At 39.6% G+C, this 20,079-nt stretch overlaps 1 protein-coding gene across 8 annotated transcripts in view; it reads left to right on the top strand.

The window, feature by feature from the left end:
• The window catches only part of Slc24a2 (solute carrier family 24 member 2), a 351,643-nt gene that overhangs the window by 38,456 nt on the left and 293,108 nt on the right, over positions 1 to 20,079 (top strand). For 5 of the 8 annotated variants that reach the window (XM_021200588.2, XM_029539913.1, XM_029539912.1 and 2 more), the window contains exon 3: positions 11,940 to 12,125. The exons of the other annotated variants lie outside the window; for them this stretch is intronic. In XM_021200588.2, the coding sequence (XP_021056247.1) occupies positions 11,940 to 12,125 (186 nt within the window). The remainder of the gene's footprint in view (positions 1 to 11,939; positions 12,126 to 20,079) is intronic. 8 annotated transcript variants of the gene reach the window in all.

Below are 20,079 nucleotides of genomic sequence, written 5' to 3'. Positions count from 1 at the left end.
AAGAAAAGATAGCTATAGGAAGAAGCTGTTTCTTCTCTAGGAGAGCCACCAGGGGAATTCAGCAGGGCCACACCAGTGAAGCTGCTCCTGGAAGGGGGGTGGGGGGCATCAATACCCTCTGTTGTTAATTAGTGTCAGAAGTGGCTGCATTTCCAATTCTGTTTGGAAAGAGGTTTTTTGTTTTTTTGTTTTTTTTTCTCTAAACAATTGACAATGTGTCTATTTTTGACCCAAATGAAACCAAAAAAGCAAGATTCCCCCTGCCGCCCCCCCCACATTCCTGGGTCAAGAAGGCTCCGGGGCAATGTTGTACAATGGAGGACCTCATTTCCTGTCTTCAAGCCCTCAGAAAAGATGGAACACAGAGCAAACAGTTAAAATCGAAGAAGAGCTGAGCTGCCAATCTCTTTCCTTCTCTGTTAGTCTAATCCAGGTGAACTCATTATCATTTATTGAATTTTTCCCTTCGAGGATAATACCTGCCCATCTTTCCAAAGCATACTGTGACTCAATTCCCAATGTGGCAGTATTCACTCATGCATGCACTGTGCAACTTTCTGCTCACCCACTTGTAAATTCAGCAACTCTCTTAAAATTCCTATATATTAAGTGGCATCGGAACTTTAATAGAAATTGTTTGAAGATGGAAGTCAGCTTTCTGATCTCTGAATGTCAAGTAATACCTGATCAGTTTCATTGGCAGTGAGAAGCTTTATGAGAAATAGTATAAACATGCGAGAGATGTGAGGCTTTTAGCTCAGGTAATCCCCATTTTACAAACTATGCTAACTATAGTATTATTTAAGTTTAATGGCTTAGTTTTAGTAGTTGGGTATTGTCTTAGTCAGGGTTTCTATTCCTACACAAACATCATGACCAAGAAGTAAGTTGGGGAGGAAAGGGTTTATTCAGCTTATACTTCCATACTGCTGTTGATCACGAAAGGATGTAGGACTAGAACTCAAGCAGGTCAGGAAGCAGGAGCTGATGCAGAGGCCATGTTACTTACTGGCTTGCCTCCCCTGGCTTGCTCAGCTTGCTGTCTAATAGAACCCAAGACTACCACCCCAGAGATGGTCGAACCCACAAGGGTCCTTTCCCCCTTGATCATTAATTGAGAAAATGCCTTACAAGTGGATCTCGTAGAGGCAAGGCATTTCCCCAACTAAAGCTCCTTTCTCTGTGATAACTCTAGCCTGTGTCAAGTTGACACAAAACTAGCCAGTACAGGTATTAAAATGCTAATTGAGATAGCTGAATTTTCAAACATAAATAATTGTTCTGAGTACCTAGAGTGGAAGCAGGACTGAGTAAAATAAAGAGGCTGTTAATTTTTTTATGCAGATGTATCCCCCAATATAAGAAGATAATCAATAACTTGATGTCAAGTCACAAGAGCAGCAAGCAAGAACAGAGTCTAACTCTTGAAGGTTTGTCAGTCTAGATCCAATTAAGAGGCAGAAATTACACCTGCTATTCCAGCAAGGCAGGCTTCCCATAAAGAACTGTTAACTAGGTAGAGAGATGTTAATTATCTCAAGTGAAAGGGAACTTTTTTAAGGAACCTGTGAGATAAAATTGTAGGAAGCAGCTGCCACTCTAGGCACTGGGGAAACAAAAGGAAGACACTAGAATTATTAAAACCGAGAAACTCAGAGGAGGTGGTGGCTCACCAAGTGTGTAGAGCACGGAGTGATAAAACCGGTCCCATGAGTGTTAGAAAATCTGTGCACTGCTGCTGTAAAGGGACACTGTCAGCCCTGGGGGTGAAACAGAAAGGATCAGGAAACAGGAAATGCACAGAAAGTAAAAAGCACAGAACCAACCCCATCTTCCACTTCTCCTTATAGGCTTCTGCTCTTCTTAAGCATCCCCTTTTTAGAAGAACCAGAAGGCCAGATGGGAAAAAGAAAGGACATTTGCAGAGTCCCTTCTTCAGTGTCATAAAGCAAGAATCCAGGGCAGGTTGAGGGCCCAGAGGTACTTAGTGTCACAGCACCGAAGCCTTCAGGCAGGAGGCTAACATGTGAGCTCCCACAGAGAAGAGTGAGGCCGATCCTACTGCTAGGAACAGCCTAGAGACTGTAGTGGATTGTTGTTGTCCCTAAATGACACTTTTAACAGTGTTTATTTACCTTCAAAGAAAGCCAGTAAAACTCATTTGAAAGAAGAAGGCTGTAAAATCATCACACAGCTATTGTAGGACTCAACCAATCAGCTGTTGTTGTTGTTGTTCTTGTTATTTTTTTTGTTGTACCAAAAGCAGTCTGAACTCCAGTGTCCAGCTGTAACAGCCATGAGTATTTGTCCACTCTGTGTCCCCGCACCATCTCCATGTCCCTCTCAGCTTCCCATTGAACTGTCATTCATAAACAATTCATTGTGCTTAATTGCCACTTGATGAATTTTTACAAAGCAAATGGCTCATGTAAATATCACTTAGATCCACACAGAATACTGCAAACACTGGAAGCTTCCTTTAGAGAGCTCCCTTGGGTCTCTTGACTGCTTTCCAGAGGAGAGGCCCCTTTTACTGGGTCTCGAGCTTTGTGTGTATAGATAACATGTGCTTTTTAAAGTCCTTCTCAGCCCTTTTATTCTTAAATGTTCTGCTCTATTGCTTTGCATTGTATATGACACCGGATTACATCAGTACATTTTCATGCAAGTGTGTATTCCTCCCCCATGTTCCCCTCCTCCTCCTCCCCTGCTCCCATCCCCAGTAGTTCCATTTGGCCCTATGACAGCTTCACCTCTACTTTCACATCATCTAGACACATACGGTTTTTATGTGTCTATATAAAAGTTTAGGACCCACATGAGAGAAGAACGCAATCTCTGTCCTTCTCAGACTGAGTTAATTTGTTTTCTGTGACTCTCTCCAGCTCCACAAATTTTCCTGAAAGCAATGCAACTTTGTTCTTTATGGCTAAAATAATTCCATTGTGTATATATACCGCATCGTCTTTATACCTTCCGTCCTCCGTTGATGATTTTGGGAGTTAGCAGTTATGGACAGCACTGTGATAAACTTGGCTGTACAAGCATTTCCTGTGCAGTGTTGGAATCCCGCTTGCTTTTTGAGGAACACTGTAGAAACCCCATACTTGCTTAGTTCACATTCCCACCAGCAGTGTATAAGGGTTTGCTTTTGTCTGCATGCATACTCACAAGTATTTGCTGTTTTCTTAATGACTGCCATTCTGATGGGTGGAACAGAATCTCAACGTAGTTTTAATTTGCATTTCTATAATGGCTAGTGAGGCCAAACTTTTCTTTTTTATGTGTTTATTGGCCACTTGAAGATACCATTTTTTAGAATGTTTTGCTCTTTTCATTAGTCAACTTATTGACTGGGTTGTTCAATTTCTTGTTACTTAATATTTTCATTTAATCTTTTATTCATTCTAAATATCAACCTTATGTCAGATATATGACTAGTAAAAACTTTCTCCCATTCCATAGGCTATCTCTCCACTCATTTCCTTTGTTGTATGGAAAGTCTTGAATTTCGTAAGTTAACACTGTTAGAACCCAGCTGCTCCAGATATGGTCGCATTTTCTCACATAAGCTGTGAAGAGCTGACAGGTCACATCCAGCCATCCTTTTCTCCCCTATGGCTCTTCAAGAGCCAAAGTTTTCCCATTCCCAGTCCTTAGAATTGTCCTTTCCTGTAGCAAATCCCTAAATAGAAAATACAACAGGCAGACCAGTGTCATATTGCATACTAACTAGATCTAGCCTCTTATCCGGGAATGTCCTTGGGGCTATTAGAAGATATAATATCTCTGTCTCATTTAGGTGCTGTCCACTAACCATGGGCCCTTTTCTTCTACCCCAACACCCATCCCTTCTCCTTCCCCTGGGCTGCCTGGGGCTTTCCCCCCAATCCCTCTTTCTCAATTCTACTAAACCTTTTGCCTACAGTGGACCATTTCTATCTGTCTTGAACCCCATCTTTAGAACTGGAGAACCTAACACATTTGTCAGTTGTTGCTATTATTTCTAGACTTCCTTGAGTCTTATTCAGAAAGTCCTTACCTATATAGATATCTTGATGTATTTTCCCTAGTTTTTCCTGTAACAGGTTCAGAGTCTTGGGTCTTACATTGAAGTCTTTGATCCATTTTAGTTTTCATACAGGCAAGAGAAAGGAATCTAGTTTCATTTCTCCTTCATGTTCTCATTTAAATTGAACAACATTGATGAGGTCTACCCATACTGCTGCATGTGGCCATATTTCATCTCTCTTCACTGTCTTGTGTAGTGCATCGTGGCAGTATACCTGTTTTCTCCATTCTTTGTTCCATGCATATATAATTGTGTTGTTTCTAGCCTTCAGCTATTAGAAACCATACAACTAGACACGCATGTCTTATAGTATATATTTGTCTACATTTCTGTTGAGAATATGTCAAAAATAGGGTTTAGAATACAGATGTGTTCAACTTTAATAAATATTGACTTTGAGCTTTGAAAGTAGTTCAATCAGTTTAGTTCCAGTTACTTCATGTATCAATAGTTGATATTGTCTATACTCTTTATTTTATCTGGTCTATGAGGTACATCATATTTTATTCTTGCTTTTATTTGCATTCCCTTAATGAGTACATTTTCTGATGGACACTTAACTTGGTAACTGAAAGTATTTTGTAGAGTGTTCAATTGATATTGTTCTTACTGATTTGTGTTTGCATGTTTAGAATAAGATTTTGGGAGGGTGGACAAGAACTCTGCAGATATATTCTCCTTTCATTCTCTTTGATGGTATTTTTATAATAAAATCTATAATTTTAGTGTAATTCAATATATTGGACTTCTTTGTAGTTAGTTCTTCTTAAGTCTTAATTTAGAGTGAGCCTTTTGCCTCTTCCATTTGAGTCTGTATTATACCTGATGGTGAACTTTGTGACATGAGGTAGATTGACCAACCAATGTGTAGTGGGAAAACTAGCTTTTCCTCAATGTGACATTCTTCCTTATCATATATTGATAGTGTGGACAGGAATCTGTTTCTGGTTTCCCAAGCTGTATATGATATCCCTGTGTGGATAGCATGCTATTCTAATTGAATAAAAATTAGAATATATGGTAGCGAAATTCTTTTTTATGTATTTTATTTATTTGCATTTTATGTATATGAGTGTTTTGCCTGCATATATGTTTTTGTACCACATGCAACCAATGTCCTTGGAGTCCAGAAAGCATCAGAACCTCTGAACTTGGCATTATGGACAGCTTTAAGCCACTGTGTGGATGTTGAGAACCAAACCTGGGGATTCTGAAAGAACAAGTGCTTGAACCAGCATTCATCATCTCTCCAACCACTAGTGCACATTCCTAAGCTTTTTCCTTCAGAGTGTTCTCAGCCTTTTAAAATTTTTACGTACATTATTTGGAGTATTTTTTATTAGATATTTTCTTTATTTACATTTCAAATGCTATCCTAAAAGTTCCCTATACCCTCCCCCCGCCCTGCTCCCCTACCCACCCACTCCTACTTCTTGGCCCTGGAATTCCCTGTACTGGAGCATATAAAGTTTGCAAGACCAAGGGGCCTCTCTTCCCAATGATGGCCAATTAGACCATCTTCTGCTACATATGAGCTAGAGACATGAGCTCTGGGGGTACTGGTTAGTTCAGATTGTTGTTCCGCCTATAGGGTTGCAGACCCCTTTCAGCTCCTTGGGTATTTTTTCTAGCTCCTCCATTGGGAACCCTGTGTTCCATCCAATAGCTGACTGTGAGCATCCACTTCTCTGTTTGCCAGACACTGGCATAGCCTCACAAGAGACCGCTATATCAGGGTCCCTTCAGCAAAATCTTGTTGGCATGTGCAATAGTGTCTGGGTTTGGTGGCTGATGATGAGATGGATCCCGGGGGGGGGGGTAGTCTCTGGATGGTCTATCCTTTCACATTAGCTCCAAACTTTGTCTCTGTAACTCCTTTCATGGGTATTTTGTTCCCTATTCTAAGGAGGAATGAAGTATCCATATGTTGGTCTTCCTTCTTCTTAGTTTTCTTGTGTTTTGGAGATTGTATCTTGGGTATTCTAAGTTTCTGAACTAATATCCGCTTATCAGTGAGTGCATCTAGTGACATTTTTTTGTGATTGGGTTACCTCACTAAGGATGATATCCTCCAGATACATCCATTTGCCCAAGAAGTTCATAAATTCATTGTTTTTAATAGCTGAGTAGTACTCCATTGTGTAAATGTACCACANTTTCTGTATCCATTNCTCTATTGAGGGACATCTGGGTTCTTTCCAGCNTCTGGCTATTATAAATAAGGCTGCTATGAACATAGTGGAGCATGTGTCCTTATTACCAGTTGGAACATCTTCTGAGTATATGCCCAGGAGAGGTATTGCTGGATCTTCTGGTAGCACTATGTCCAATTTTCTGAGGAACCGCCAGACTGATTTCCAGAGTGGTTGTACAAGCTTTCAATCCCACCAGCAATGGAGGAGGGTTCCTCTTTCTCCACATCCTCGCCAGCATCTGCTGTCACCTGAATTTTTAATCTTAGCCATTCTGACTGGTGTGAGATGGAATCTCAAGGTTGTTTTGATTTGCATTTCCCCGATGATTAAGGATGTTCAACATTTTTTCAAGTGTTTCTCAGCCATTTGTTATTCCTCAGTTCAGAATTCTTTGTTTAGCTGTGTACCCCATTTTTAATGGGGTTATTTGAATTTCTGGATTCCAGCTTCTTGAGCTCTTTGTTTTACGTACATTTTAAGTTTGCTTGTCAGTTTTCAAATTACCTGAAAGTTTTAATTAGAATTAGATTCAGCCTACAGTTTGTCCAGAAATGGCTTCCTTACAACATAGACTCACTCTGATCATAAACATCTTGTGCCCTTTCTTTGATCTAAATAGCCTTATTTTCTTTGAGTAAAGGCAAGTCTCTCTGCAGAAGACATGTAAATTATTAAGTTTATTTTTCTAAGCAAATATTTTGTGTTCTCTTAAGTGGAATAATTTCATATTTTATGTTTTGTTATTAAGTAGGAATGGGTTTGCTAATTTATGCTAATGCAAATGACATATTTGGAGATAACTATGGGTTTTTTTTCTCTGTACAGATAATCATACTGGCTACCAATTTTGACATTGTCTTTATTTTTCTCCTTCTGACTCGATGCCTCCCACTTCTTTTCTTGCCTTCTTGCATTGATTAAAGTCACTATTGCTTTTAGACCATCATAAGTACACACTGGATGTAGACACTCTTGCTTGAAATCTGTCATACTAAATGTTCACTGTTTACCCTAACATCAGCAAACTCCCAAGAAAAACAGGTCTCCACATCCCTCAGCCTGTATCTTTGAAACAGAAGCAAGCTTAATATTTACAAAACTGGTATTAGTAAAATTTTCAAAAATCAAATTTAAAGTGACAGATTTACTTAATATTTTACTTGAAAATTTGAGACTTACTAAATAATTTGTATTATTATTTTATTTTAATATATAGTAATGAAACATTTTGAAAAAGATACATTTTTAAATCAGCAAAAATAGCTTTTTATATTTTTTAATGAACTATATTAAAACTTATTCATCCCAAAAGAAAAACCTAAAGCGTCAGCTAACCTGGGCTCATAGGCGCTCACAGAGACTTAACTGACATTCAGGGAACCTGCATGGGACTGACCTAGGCCCTCCGCATATGTTACAGTTGTGTAGTTTGGTCTTCTTATGGGACTCCTAACAGTGGGAGCAGGGCCTGTCTCTGATTCTTTTGCCAGCTTTTTGGACACTTTTTCTTTCCATACTAGATTGCCTCCTCCAGCTTTAAAATGAGGGGCAGTGTCTAGTCTTATTGCACCTTGATATGCCTTGTTTGGTTGATATCCATGGGAGGCCTGCCCTTTTCTGTAGAGAAACAAGGAGGAGTGGAAAGGAGGGCAGATGGGAAATGGGAGGACTGAGAGGAAAAGGGGGAAGGGAAACTACAGTTGGAATGTAAATAATAATAATAATAATAATGATAATGATAATAATATAGTAGTAGTAGTAGTAGTAAAAACCTTATTCATATTGAGGGCAATTACATGTTACCTTTATCTTTTAAATTGTTACTACCAAAATATATCAGCTGAAAGAAAATTTCTCAACAAGATAAAAAGATTACCAATATGAAGGTATTAAAGAATTTAACACATATGTAATCATTGATGGCTTATTCTCTCTTAGTTTTTTAACCTGCTCAGATGTGTGCAGTCCAACAACAGCACATCTGGATATGCACCGTAATAGTTAAATGCTATCATCTTTGATACTTTGTCGTCTTTGATATTTTTAGTCATGTGTTAATGATAGTTTTGTAATTCTTTTTTCCCAGGTCTATTCATCAATGTAGAAAGGAAGAACATACCTTGACAGTGTCTTAGCTTGATTTATTATGCTAATATATTTAGGTCTGTGGAACACAGAACTCCATTTGTCTTGCTGTTTTCACAAATCAGTGAATCTGACAAAGACCTTGGTTCAAAGCTGCAAAAAAAAAAAGAAAAGGCATTGGGCACCCTTGTTCAGCATGTGATTCAAATAAGTTTTTGGTTATTTCAGCTCTGGCTTTCTATGCTCTTCCCATCTCCTTCTAGAAGGTCTCTTACTATGCTTTTAGATTAGCTTATTTCTCCATTTAGTTGTTTATTTCTGCTGTATCTATCTTTGGCTCTATGTTGTCAAATTCATTATAAGTTGGGAATCTTGTCATCATGCTATCACCGGTGTGCAGTGGCCTGCCTGACTGTAATAATTACCTTGGCTTTAAAGCTGAGCTTCTTTTGTGGTTTACTTTTGAGATTGTAATTTAGTTACATTTCTCTCTTCCCTTCCCTCCTCCAAACCCTCCAATATACTCCTCCCCACTCTTTTTCATTGCATTCATGTATGCATTTCTATATACATATATACATAAATATAAAAACACATACATAGACATAAATATAACCCATTGAGTCCATATAATGTTACTTGTATACTTGTATGTCCAAGGCTGACTGTTGAGTACTGGATAACTGGTGTGCTCTTCCCTGGTCAAGACCATCTATCTCACCATTCCCAGCTATACTCAATCACTAGTAGTTCTTTTATAGTTTTCCCCATCCAGTTTAGTATGTTTCTTGGTACCATCCTTGTTCAGCTCATGTTGGTGAAACTTTACTGGTATGTCTTTTGATGCTAGTAGGAGACATGATCTCACAGTGAACCCTGTGATCCTTTGACTCTTACAATCTTTTCACACCTTCTTCTGCAACCCACACCTGAGCTTTATGTATAGGAGTGGTTTATAGATGTATCCATTCGGATTGGCCTCCACAACTCTGCATTTTGATTGGTTGTAACTTTTCTGTGATGGTCTTAATCTGATGCAAAGAGAAGTTTTTTGATGAGGGGTAAAGACTGTACTTAACTATGGGTATAAGGATAAATATTTATAGACTGTGGTTAAGGATTATGCTGGTTTAGTAAATTAGTAGTTCTAGATTCTCCTTCAATAACCATGATTTCACTGGCACTGTGAAGTTAGGGTTCCAGTATCAGGCCTGGTATCTGTCTTGTTAAGTAGGTCTTAAGTCTTCAGCCAAATTAGAAATCTTTTGGTTACCACCAAGTATATGTTGCCACTACCATACCTGTTGAGATTTTGTACTATGCTATACTGATCATTGAGGTGGTTCTCAGTAAACCAGGCATTTTTTTCTTAAGGTTTGTCAGGAATTTTCTACTGTTTACTTACCATTATTTCATATTTAAAATGTCTCTTACATCTGTAGGTAGTTGGATTCTGTTTGCAACCTGTTGCTTAAAATCTTTTTCTTTCAATAAAATATTTAGTCTACCCAATCTGATTTAATTATGAGTATATTTGGTGTTAAAATACATTATCTTATTTTCTATATGTTTGGGTTCTACCTCTTTCTTGTGCTTGCTATTTTTTTTTGCATTGACCCAATATTATATTTTGTTTCTTTCTACTAAGACCATAGGTCTAGAGTAATTTCTCAGTGTATAAAGTGCTTGCCATGCAAATGTGAGAATCCACATTCAAATCTTCATGTAAAAGCCAAGTGGAGCAATGGACATCTTAGTGCTCCGAAGGCAAAATGAGAGTCAGACACAGGGGAATCCTTGAAGCTCCTGAGCCAACCATCCTGGCATCTACACTGCAGTGGCAACCAACATCAACACCAATAGATAGATGGATAGATGGATAAACAGATAGTCAGATAGATAGACAGATAGATGGATGGAGCCCTTGCCTCAAATAAGGTTGAAGATGAGGACCAATATCCGAATGACATGGCTGTCATTCACACATTCATAAACACACATAAACTACATGATGCATGTTCAGTGTCCTAGATAACATAGTTACCACCTTCTTGGTAGCATGTATTAAAAACTCTAGACTATTTTGAGCCTATATGATCCCCTCTATTCTTCATGGTGCTGTTGTCAGATCTTAATTCTAATGGACTGCAATGGCACTTTGGCATGGCTTAAACTATCCCATCTTCCATCTACATGCCTACTTCTTCTGCTGAGAGATCTGCTAACACCATCTGAATTAAAGTATCCTCAAATTAAAGTAATGGACCCTTTCCTTTCCATTTCCTTATTTTTCTGTTTGCTTTCCTGCCTGGGCTTGACAGTAGGTTTTTGTTTTGGTCTGGGTTTTGCATTAAGTTTCCCAAGGGTAGAACTGTGTCTGCCTTGTTGGCACTTGATGAACATATGTTTAATCAGAAGGTTGGATAAAAGATGGCAGACAAAGGACAAAAACCACTAGCCCTTGTAACATTAGACATTTGATCCACAAACCATACAATTTTAATGTCAAGAACATTTGGGAGGAGTGTGAAGGTCACTGCAGAAATAGCTAAGTGTGCAGATCTCCCCTGTGCACATTTTTTTTTTCATTTGTTCACTACTTCCTGAATACCAGTGCAGATCCTGGTGCTGGGCGAGGTGCCGAACTAGATGCCAGGCTGCCAAACAAGATGCCAGGCTGCCTGGGGGAACTAGCAGCCTTCTCAGTGGGATCCTGCCACAATCACACTGAAAACAGTTCCTGGCTGGAGGGATGGGGGAGGGGGGATGGCTAAGACAAGGTTGGAATGAGGAAGGATTGGAATGAGGACAATTCCATTGTCCATGAAGCATTCCTGGGCTGAAGGAAGTCAAGAACTTTGAGCCCAATGGCTCCAGATCAGCAGCAATGAGACAGTGAAAAAATTCCCAGGGATATACACACATATAGAGTACTAGAGAGCTGACATATAGTATTCTACACTCCCAGACCTAGATATATAATTCCCTGTTGCAGTCATTCTTACAGTTTAGAAACCAAAGACCACCATGCCTAGAATTTGGGGCCAGGGTCCAGGGCAAGTAGCACCTCAGATACCCGGTGTTTCCTTGAGACTATACTATCCTTTAAGGCAAAAATCAACAAATGAATTAAAAAAAAAAAAAAAAAGAAGAACAAAACTACCAGTCACAGGGCTGGAGACATGACTTGGTGACTTACTATTCTTCTCGGGGACTGGAGTCTGATTCCCAGCACCCACAGGCTGCTCACAACCATAACTACAGCTCCAGGGAATCTAGTACATTCTGGTTTCCTCGGGCACTTGCACATGTATGATTCACATAAAACCCATCCAGGTTCCCATGCATACATATCAGTTCCATCCTGGGATGTGCCCCGTCTTCATAGAGGTCATAAATGAAGTTGCCTATGCAGTTGTTGCATCCCCAAATACTTCTCCCTGGTTTCATCCAGCTTTGAAATAACCAAACAAAAGGGAAACAAGCTAATTCCTAAGTTTTTCTTACAAAATGCCAGTTGAAATTCTGAGATATTTTATTGTTGTTGTTTCAAACAGTGAGGCTGTATTATTTTTACCTTTTTTCAGCTCTCAGAATTCCCTCCAGCCTCACAGGCAGATGGGAGGACAGCTTGCCCTACAATAACAAATGACCCTGACTGCCAGAGTCTGTGTTTCGAGGTCTACCCTGAGACAGCCAGGCATGGGTCCTGCATAACGAATGTGAATGGAGAGCCGCTGAAAGAAAAGACCCAGAACAGCTGTATGGAAGAGGTATCCCTCAAGTTGACATTAGGATTATACCTTAATACATACTTCACACTGTTGAAGCCTTATTAAGAGCTGCCAGCCCTGGTGGAATTGTATGGATAGGTGTTCTCAGTTGTTTAACAACCAGTTATTTCTAGTATTTCTGCAAGGAGTGGTCTCAGGGTACCGTGCCAATCCAAGCTATACTTAATTGGAGTATGTAGAAATTATTCTTATGACCTCTGCCTTAGATGATGACCAGCCAGTCTTAACCACTTGGATTGTTTAGGGAGCAGATATATTTGGGAAGTCACCAGGGTCAGGGTGTGGGTTGGGTGTAATAAGCTGTCTGAGCCTGTCCTTTTCTGGGTATGTATAAAAAGGTATCGGTGTATATCACTTACACACTTGTGGTTTGCCAGTACTACCATGGTACTTTTCTTCTGTTCCCCAGCCCTCGCTGTCCTCATAGATACTGTTCTATCCATTATACAGACCACAGAGAACATCCATAGAAGTAGCTAAAGAAACGGTTCCCAAGGTGCCTGTTGCAAAAATAGGCTTCCTAGCCAAGTCACTTGAGACCATTGACATCACAGCCCAGTCCCTCTTACTGTCATTTGCTGAGTATTTGAACTGCTACTCTTTCTCCGGAAGCACTTAAACAACCAAGTTTCCCAGCTCTCCATTGGGATGAAGCTCATGTAGGGAACTTTCTTCATTTCTGTATCATTCAAACTGGGGGTACTGTCCTTTACTTTTATATCTTGTTTTTTATAGTGTGTGTGTGAGTGGCCAGAAAAGAATGTCAGACCTTTTAGAGCTAGAGTTAATGTCAGTTGTGAACCACCTGACATGGGCAAATGCTCTTAATTGCTAAGCCATCTCTCCAGCCTCCACAGATTCCCATTTTGAATATGCAGAGTAGCCAAGGATTTTGTATCCACTATGTGGATACAAAATTTTATTTAAATGGACTGATGACAACAATGTATGTTCATTGGCAATTTATTACCATCATTATGACTGCTGTTTTCAGTAACAATTTTATTATAGCTATTAAATACCATGACAATATACTTTTATGAACTTCTCAGAGTAGATTTTGAATATATTACTAAACATAATTGCAACACGTGACTAGTATAATATTTAATGTATTAATTCTATGTGTACAGGCAGTGTTCACGGCATATTTCTAAAGTAGCTGCCAAGCAAACTGAGGACAGTTCGATCACACAGGTTCCACTGATATGATAGGGTGTGGCACAAACTGTAGTGTACTTGCCTGAAGCCACTTACTTAGTGTCAGCTCTGTACTGGCTATGTAACAGAGATGTGTGTGTGTGAGGTTAGCTGTTACACCAAAATACCACAGACTGGGTATCTTAAACACTACAAGTTTACTTCTAGTGGTTCTGTACCTTGAAGTCCAAGATCAAGAGACAAGGTGATTCTTGGCTTTTTGGTTTTGGGTTTGGGTTTGGTTTTTCTTGTTTGTTTGTTTTGTTTTGTTTTGTTTTTGCTTTGTTTTGATTTTTTTTACTGGATTGTAAAAGGCTACCTCATTTCAGCTAGAAGGAGGGAGGGAGGGAGAGAGGAAGAGATCAAGGAAGGGAGGAAAGGAGGGAGGGAGGGAGAAGGAGAGAGGGAGAAAGGGATAGAGAGAGACTATGTTTCCAGTGTCCTTTTTTACATTAAGAACACCGAATCTTCTGTGTCAGGACCCTTCCTTTAACTGTTTTATTTAACTGAGTTGCTTCCTCAGAGTTCCTGTTTCCAAATACATCCATATTGTGGGGGTGGGACTTCATCTTTCCCACACATTTAAGGACAACACATTCAGTCTACACCACTATCACAGAACCCCACAAGAAACCCATTTCACACACGGAGACCCGGAAGCTCCGAGAAGAGATTGCATACTGGTATCTCCTCAGAGACAAGTTTAAGGAATGAAGTGAGGACAGAAATCTGTTCTTTGCCACTAGCTAGGTGGCTCCCTGAGCATGGCTCAGTGCTATGTGACATCCGGACAGTAAGTAAGAATGGTGAAAATGATTTGTTGGTGACCATAAAGATCATGCTAGTCTGCCTCGGGTAGGCTTGTTCTGAAAGATGTGCTCGCAAGGAATCAGCATCACTTCACAGTCAGTCAGATTATGTGGCGGGATACGTGGAAACTGTGACGGATTTCCATACATCTAATTCTTAGGAAACGAGTCTTTTTACCCTGTCAGACACATTTGTTACCAAAGGCAAAAATTAACCTAAAATATGCAAGATTTAAGGACAGAAGGGATACAGAGTGATGGCTTAAAACCATGTTCAGTGTGAGTTTAAATGTACTCGGGCAGCCCAAGATACCCATCAAGTAATACTTTAAGTATAGCTAAAACCTTTAAGGCAAATGTAAAGTAAGTATAGCTGTATCAATTTGAGCAATAGAAAATGCATCAAACCTCATGTCAATACACACCTGTGTATTTGTACAGGGACACCCTTGGGCATTAGATTCACAGATAATGTGTAAAGGTGGGTTCTTTTTTTTCATATTGCCATTAAATAAATTAACCCCGTTCTATGACACTCCATCCTGAGCATTGGTAGACAGTTCTTTTGCCTTTCGATTTATGAACAGCAAAACATATTCTTGGTGTGCCTCTTTGATTTTTTTAAGTCCAAGTCTCAAATCAAGCAAATAAAAACAGCTTTTGGTTCTGAATGCTCTCCATCCCATCAGTGAACAAAATCTGCCAGACTGGAATCCACTGAGTGCAAAAAAATTGAGGAACCTTCTAATATCTGGAGCCTCTTAATTCCAACTAAACTTCTTATGCAAACAATATAAAATGTATCAACAGCCTTTTACATTTTTGAACCATGCTACAGTCTTTGAAAATTGAACCTACCTGTCTGGCTCATTTTCCCCCCACATGTATGGCAACTGAGATATTTTTCACTGTAACAAAGTATAAGAATTAAAAAAAAAAAGTTTTGAAAAAAAGGATAGTCCCTGGGCTAGAGCCCTGGGAAATGCCAATGTGCTGTATTCAAGAGCAGCCAGCCTTGCGTCCTTAATTCCCATTTGCCAGGATTTATGAAATACTGTTCTTCTGAATTTGGCATTTATGAAATGATCTGAGAGTGAGTCCATTTAATTTTTCTGTCACTAATTCATTAGAAATGTCAGTCACACAAAGCAACTCAAGAGAGATCATCTGCTTTTCCAAAAACCTTAAGTACACAAAGAGCAAAGTGGTCATACACCCCAGGTCTGGGAAGGATTGTATGTGCATAGGACAAGTGCAGCCTACAAGTGTGTGTGTGAGCACATACACACACACACACACACACACACACACAGAGAGAGAGAGAGAGAGAGAGAGAGAGAGAGAGAGAGAGAGAGAGAGAGAGACCTCATGGCTGGGGCAGGGCCATTCTGAGCTCAGCCCACTTACCTGCTTTCCAGAGCTGGTCAAGCCTTCAGTGTGAACTCCTTCTTTCCCTGTGATGAATTTGAAGGCATGCCATGAACACTGCAAACAACAGCATTACCCAAAGAGAAATGGAAATTGTCTCAGTTTGTGATTTCTTGTTTTTAATAGTAATTAGCCATGAGTTTAAATAAATGTTAATCAGGCCTTCCAGTCTGGGCTGCTGTCCTAAGCAGACCTTGGGTGAGAACTCCATAGCCAGTCCCACAACACCTAGAGGAAGCTCCACTCCCAGGTGCTCCCATAAAGAAATACAGGAGAACACAGATAAACAGCTAGAAGCCCTTAATGAGGAAACACAAAAATCCCTTAAAGAATTACACTAAAACACAATTAAACAGGCAAAGGAAATGAATAAAACCATCTAAGCTCTAAAAATAAAACTAGAAACAATAAAGAAATCACAAAGGGAGGCAACTCTGGAGTTAGAAAACCTAGGAAAGAGATCAGGAGTCATAAATGCAAGCGTCACCAACAGAATACAAGAGATAGAAGAGAGAATCTCAGGTGCAGAAGATACCATAGAAATGCATTGATACAACAGTCAAAGAAAAGGCAAAATGCAAAAAGCTCCTAACCCAAAACATCCAGGAAATCCAGGACACAAGGAGAAGACCAAACCTAAAGATAATAGGTATAGAAGAGAGCAAAGATTCTCAACTTAAAGGGCCAGTAAATATCGTCAACAAAACTATAGAAGAAAACTTACCTAACCTAAAGAAAGAGATGCCCTTAAACATACAAGAAGTCTACAGAACTCCAAATAGTTGGGACCAGAAAAGAAATTCCTTCCATCACATAATAATCAAAACATCAAATGCATAAAACAAAGAAGTAAGTAAGGAAAAGTAAGTAAAGCAGTAAGGAAAAAAGGTCAGGTGACACACAAAGGCAGAGCAGGCCTATCAGAATGACAGCAGACTTCTCACTGGAGACTATGAAAGCCAGAAGATCCTGGGTGGATGTCATACAGACCCCAAGAGAACACAAATGCCAGCCCAGGCTGATATACCCAGCAAAACTCTCAATTACCATAGATGGAGAAAACAAGATATTCCATGACAAAACCAAATTCACACANTATCTTTCCACAAATCCAGCCCTACAAAGGATAATAGATGGAAAACACCAGCACAAGCAGGGAAACTACACTCTAAGAAAAAGCAAGAAAGTAATCTTTCAACAAACTTAAAAGAAGATAGCCACACAAACATAATGCCATCTCTAAAAACAAAAATAACAAGAAGTAACAATCACTTTTCCTTACTATCTTTTAACATCAATTCCTCAAAAAAGACATAGACTAACAGACTGAATATGTAAACAGGACCCAGGATTTTGCTGCATACAGGAAAAGCACGTCAGTGACAAAAACAGAGTAAAAAGTTGAAAAACAATTTTCCAAGCAAATGGTCCCCCAAAACAAGCTGGAGTAGGCATTCTAATATCAAATAAAATTGACTTTCAACCAAAAGCTATCGAAAAGGATAAGGAAGGACACTTCATAATGGTCAAAGGAAAAATCTACCAAGATGAACTCTCAATTCTGAACACCCACATTCATAAAAGAATTTTTTACTAATGCTTAAAGCACACATCACACCCCATACATACAATAATAGTAGGAGACTTCAGCACCCCCACTCTTAGCCATGGAAAGATCATTGAAACAGAAACTAAACAGAGAGACAGTGAAACGAACAAAAGTTGGGAAACAAATGGATCTAACCGATACTTATAGAACATTTCACCCAAAAGCAAAAGAATATACCTTCTCAGAACCTTATGGTACCTTCTCCAAAACTGACCATATAATTCGTCACATAACAGGCCTCAACAGATACAAGACAATTGAAATAATTCCATGCACCCTATCAGGTCATCACGGACTAAGGCTAGTCTTTACAACAAAAACAACGGAAATCACACATATACATGGAAGCTGAACAACGCTCTACTCAATGATAACTTGATCAAGGAAGAAATAAAGAAAGAAATTAAAGGCTTTATATAATTTAATGAAAATGAAACACATCATACCAAAATTTATGGGACACAATGAAAACAGTGCTAAGAGGAAAATTCATAGCTCTAAGTGCCCCCAAAAAGAAACTGACGCTTGACAGCATACCTTAAAGCTCTAGAACAAAAAGAAGTAAATACACCCAAGAGGAGTAGAAGGCAGGAAATAATCAAACTCAGGGCTGAAATCAACCAAATAGAAACAAAAAGAACTCTACAAAGAATCAACAAAACCAGGAGCTGGTTCTTTGAGAAAATCAACAAGATAAATAAACGCTTAGCCAGGCTAACCAGAGGGCACAGAGATAGTATCCAAATTAATAAAACCAGAAATGAAAAGGTAGACAAAACAACAAAATATATCTTAAAATAATTATTCCTAGCACAAGGCAAGGCCTGGGCCAAGTAGTGGGAGTGGGTGGGTAGGGGAACAGAGGTGGGGGGAGGGGTATGGGAAACTTTCGGGATAGCATTTGAAATGTAAATAAAGAAAATAATAATAAAAAAAATACAAAAAAAATTATTCCATTTGTTGAATATTAACAGTTGAAAATATTAAAATCATGTTCTACAAACAAAAAAGAAAAGAAAAGAAAAGAAAAGAAGGAAGAAAAGAAAGCAAGTTGATCATTAACCTAGATTTGCATTATCTGAAGCATGAGAAAACGACCATCTATCTGTAGTTCACCAAATCATGATTGCCCTCCTTAGTCCCTCCTGGGTCCCTTTCTGCTTCAGCTCCTATTCATTCTGCACTGGCTCAAAAACTCTGTATTTCATCTCCCAGGACTCAACCATCTTCAAAACCAACCAATTATAAAGCAGTGGCCACACCCTTTCATCAGATGGAAGGAGATTAAACCCTGATAAAGAAAATAAGGAGTAACGCCATTTAAAGTTTAACCCAATGGAAACATATTGGATACAACTTCAGTTTTTCATTAGTTTCTCAAAAGTAATTCTCCATGTTCCCATAGCTTGTCACTATAAATTCTCCACCAAAACCCATAAAAAGGTACCTGGAGTCCTGTGTCCCAGTAATGTTAAAATGTGTGCTTCCTATCTGCAAAGGAGGGCTGCCAAGATGGCGCAGCAGGTGTAGGTGCTTTCAATCAACCCTGAGGACCTGAGTTCAACCCCTGGGATCTGTAAGGGTTTTTGTGGTGATCAGAAGGCCAAGGCATGCCACAAAGATCACACCATACAAAAGACCTCACAAGAGAATTATGGAGGGGGTAGGGTCACAGGCTGCCTCTTAGCAGGGATGAGAGAGAGAGAGCAGAAAGCGAGATCCGCTATGGGGGTACTTTATAGGAGAGTAGAAAGCATGCACACACATGACCATGGTGACATTGGAAACGTGTCTCACATGGGCTAGTGGTGATGATGTGTCATGTTGGACTTCAGTGATGACGTGAAGTTGGTGCCAAGTCATTGAAGGTGGGAGGAACCTGGTTCTGAAATGCCAGTGGTTCCTAACAGGGCACACTTGGTGGGATCAGAAAATGGGCTCCTATGAGTTGTCCTCTGACCTTCGCATGTGTGCTGTGGCAATAAATAAATAAGTAAATAAATAAATAAATATTAGTCAGGCTACATGGCAACAGAGTATTTCTCCAGAGAAAGGCCTCTTTTAATATTTAAGGTATGTATAGTTTTCAAAAATTAGTTCTTATAGAAAGGGGTTTGCAGGGAAGTTACCCGAATAGCTTTTGCTAGTGGGAGGAAGGGTGGGAGAGTGAGGATCCAGCCCACTCCTGCACTCCTGCTGGCCTATGCTCTGCCAGCTCAGTCTCTTGCAGGAGGAAGTGCTAGTCCAGAGCCCTGCCCGCCCTCCTGGAGCTTCCGTACTTTAGGGAAGACAGGCAATGCAAGCTAAATAACTAAATCATAAAGTATAGAGAATGCTGAAATGTTTTGCAGAGGAAAAGGAATGAAAACAGACAAAGGATGTGAGAATTATGGTCAGGCTCAACTGCAAAATGACTGGGCCTAAGACCGTCCCCACTGAGGCTGTTCTTCACCTCGAGGATTCTCCTGACACCTTCTTTGTATTTTACTTTGTGATGACAACAAAAATGTCACTCCATAAAGGTCCCCATTGTTTGGTTCTATCCACAAGTGAAAGTCTAATTGTTATGGCAACTTAAAAGTAGAGGATACAGCACTTAAAGCTGAACAGCTTTTCCTGGTCAGAACACAGCCACCAAGGCGAGTGCTATGGAGACACAATTGCCCTTTCTGCTCGCCTAATACTTGACGTGGCACAATATTACCTTCTTCACTGTTGACAAAATTCCATTTGTCATTTAGGAGGCTCAGTGAAATGGGAAGACGCACTAACTCTGGGACTGAGTTCAGGAAAGCTTTTTTGGACTGCATGATGATCAGCCATGCACCAAGCAATAAACAAATTGCCTTGATTCTCACAGGAAAAAGGAAACAGAATATGCCCAAGG

This window comes from Mus pahari, chromosome 6 (assembly GCF_900095145.1).
Source record: "Mus pahari chromosome 6, PAHARI_EIJ_v1.1, whole genome shotgun sequence".
NCBI lineage: Eukaryota > Metazoa > Chordata > Mammalia > Rodentia > Muridae > Mus > Mus pahari.
Note: the sequence above shows the minus strand (reverse complement) of the source record. Positions and strands in the feature narration are given on the sequence as shown.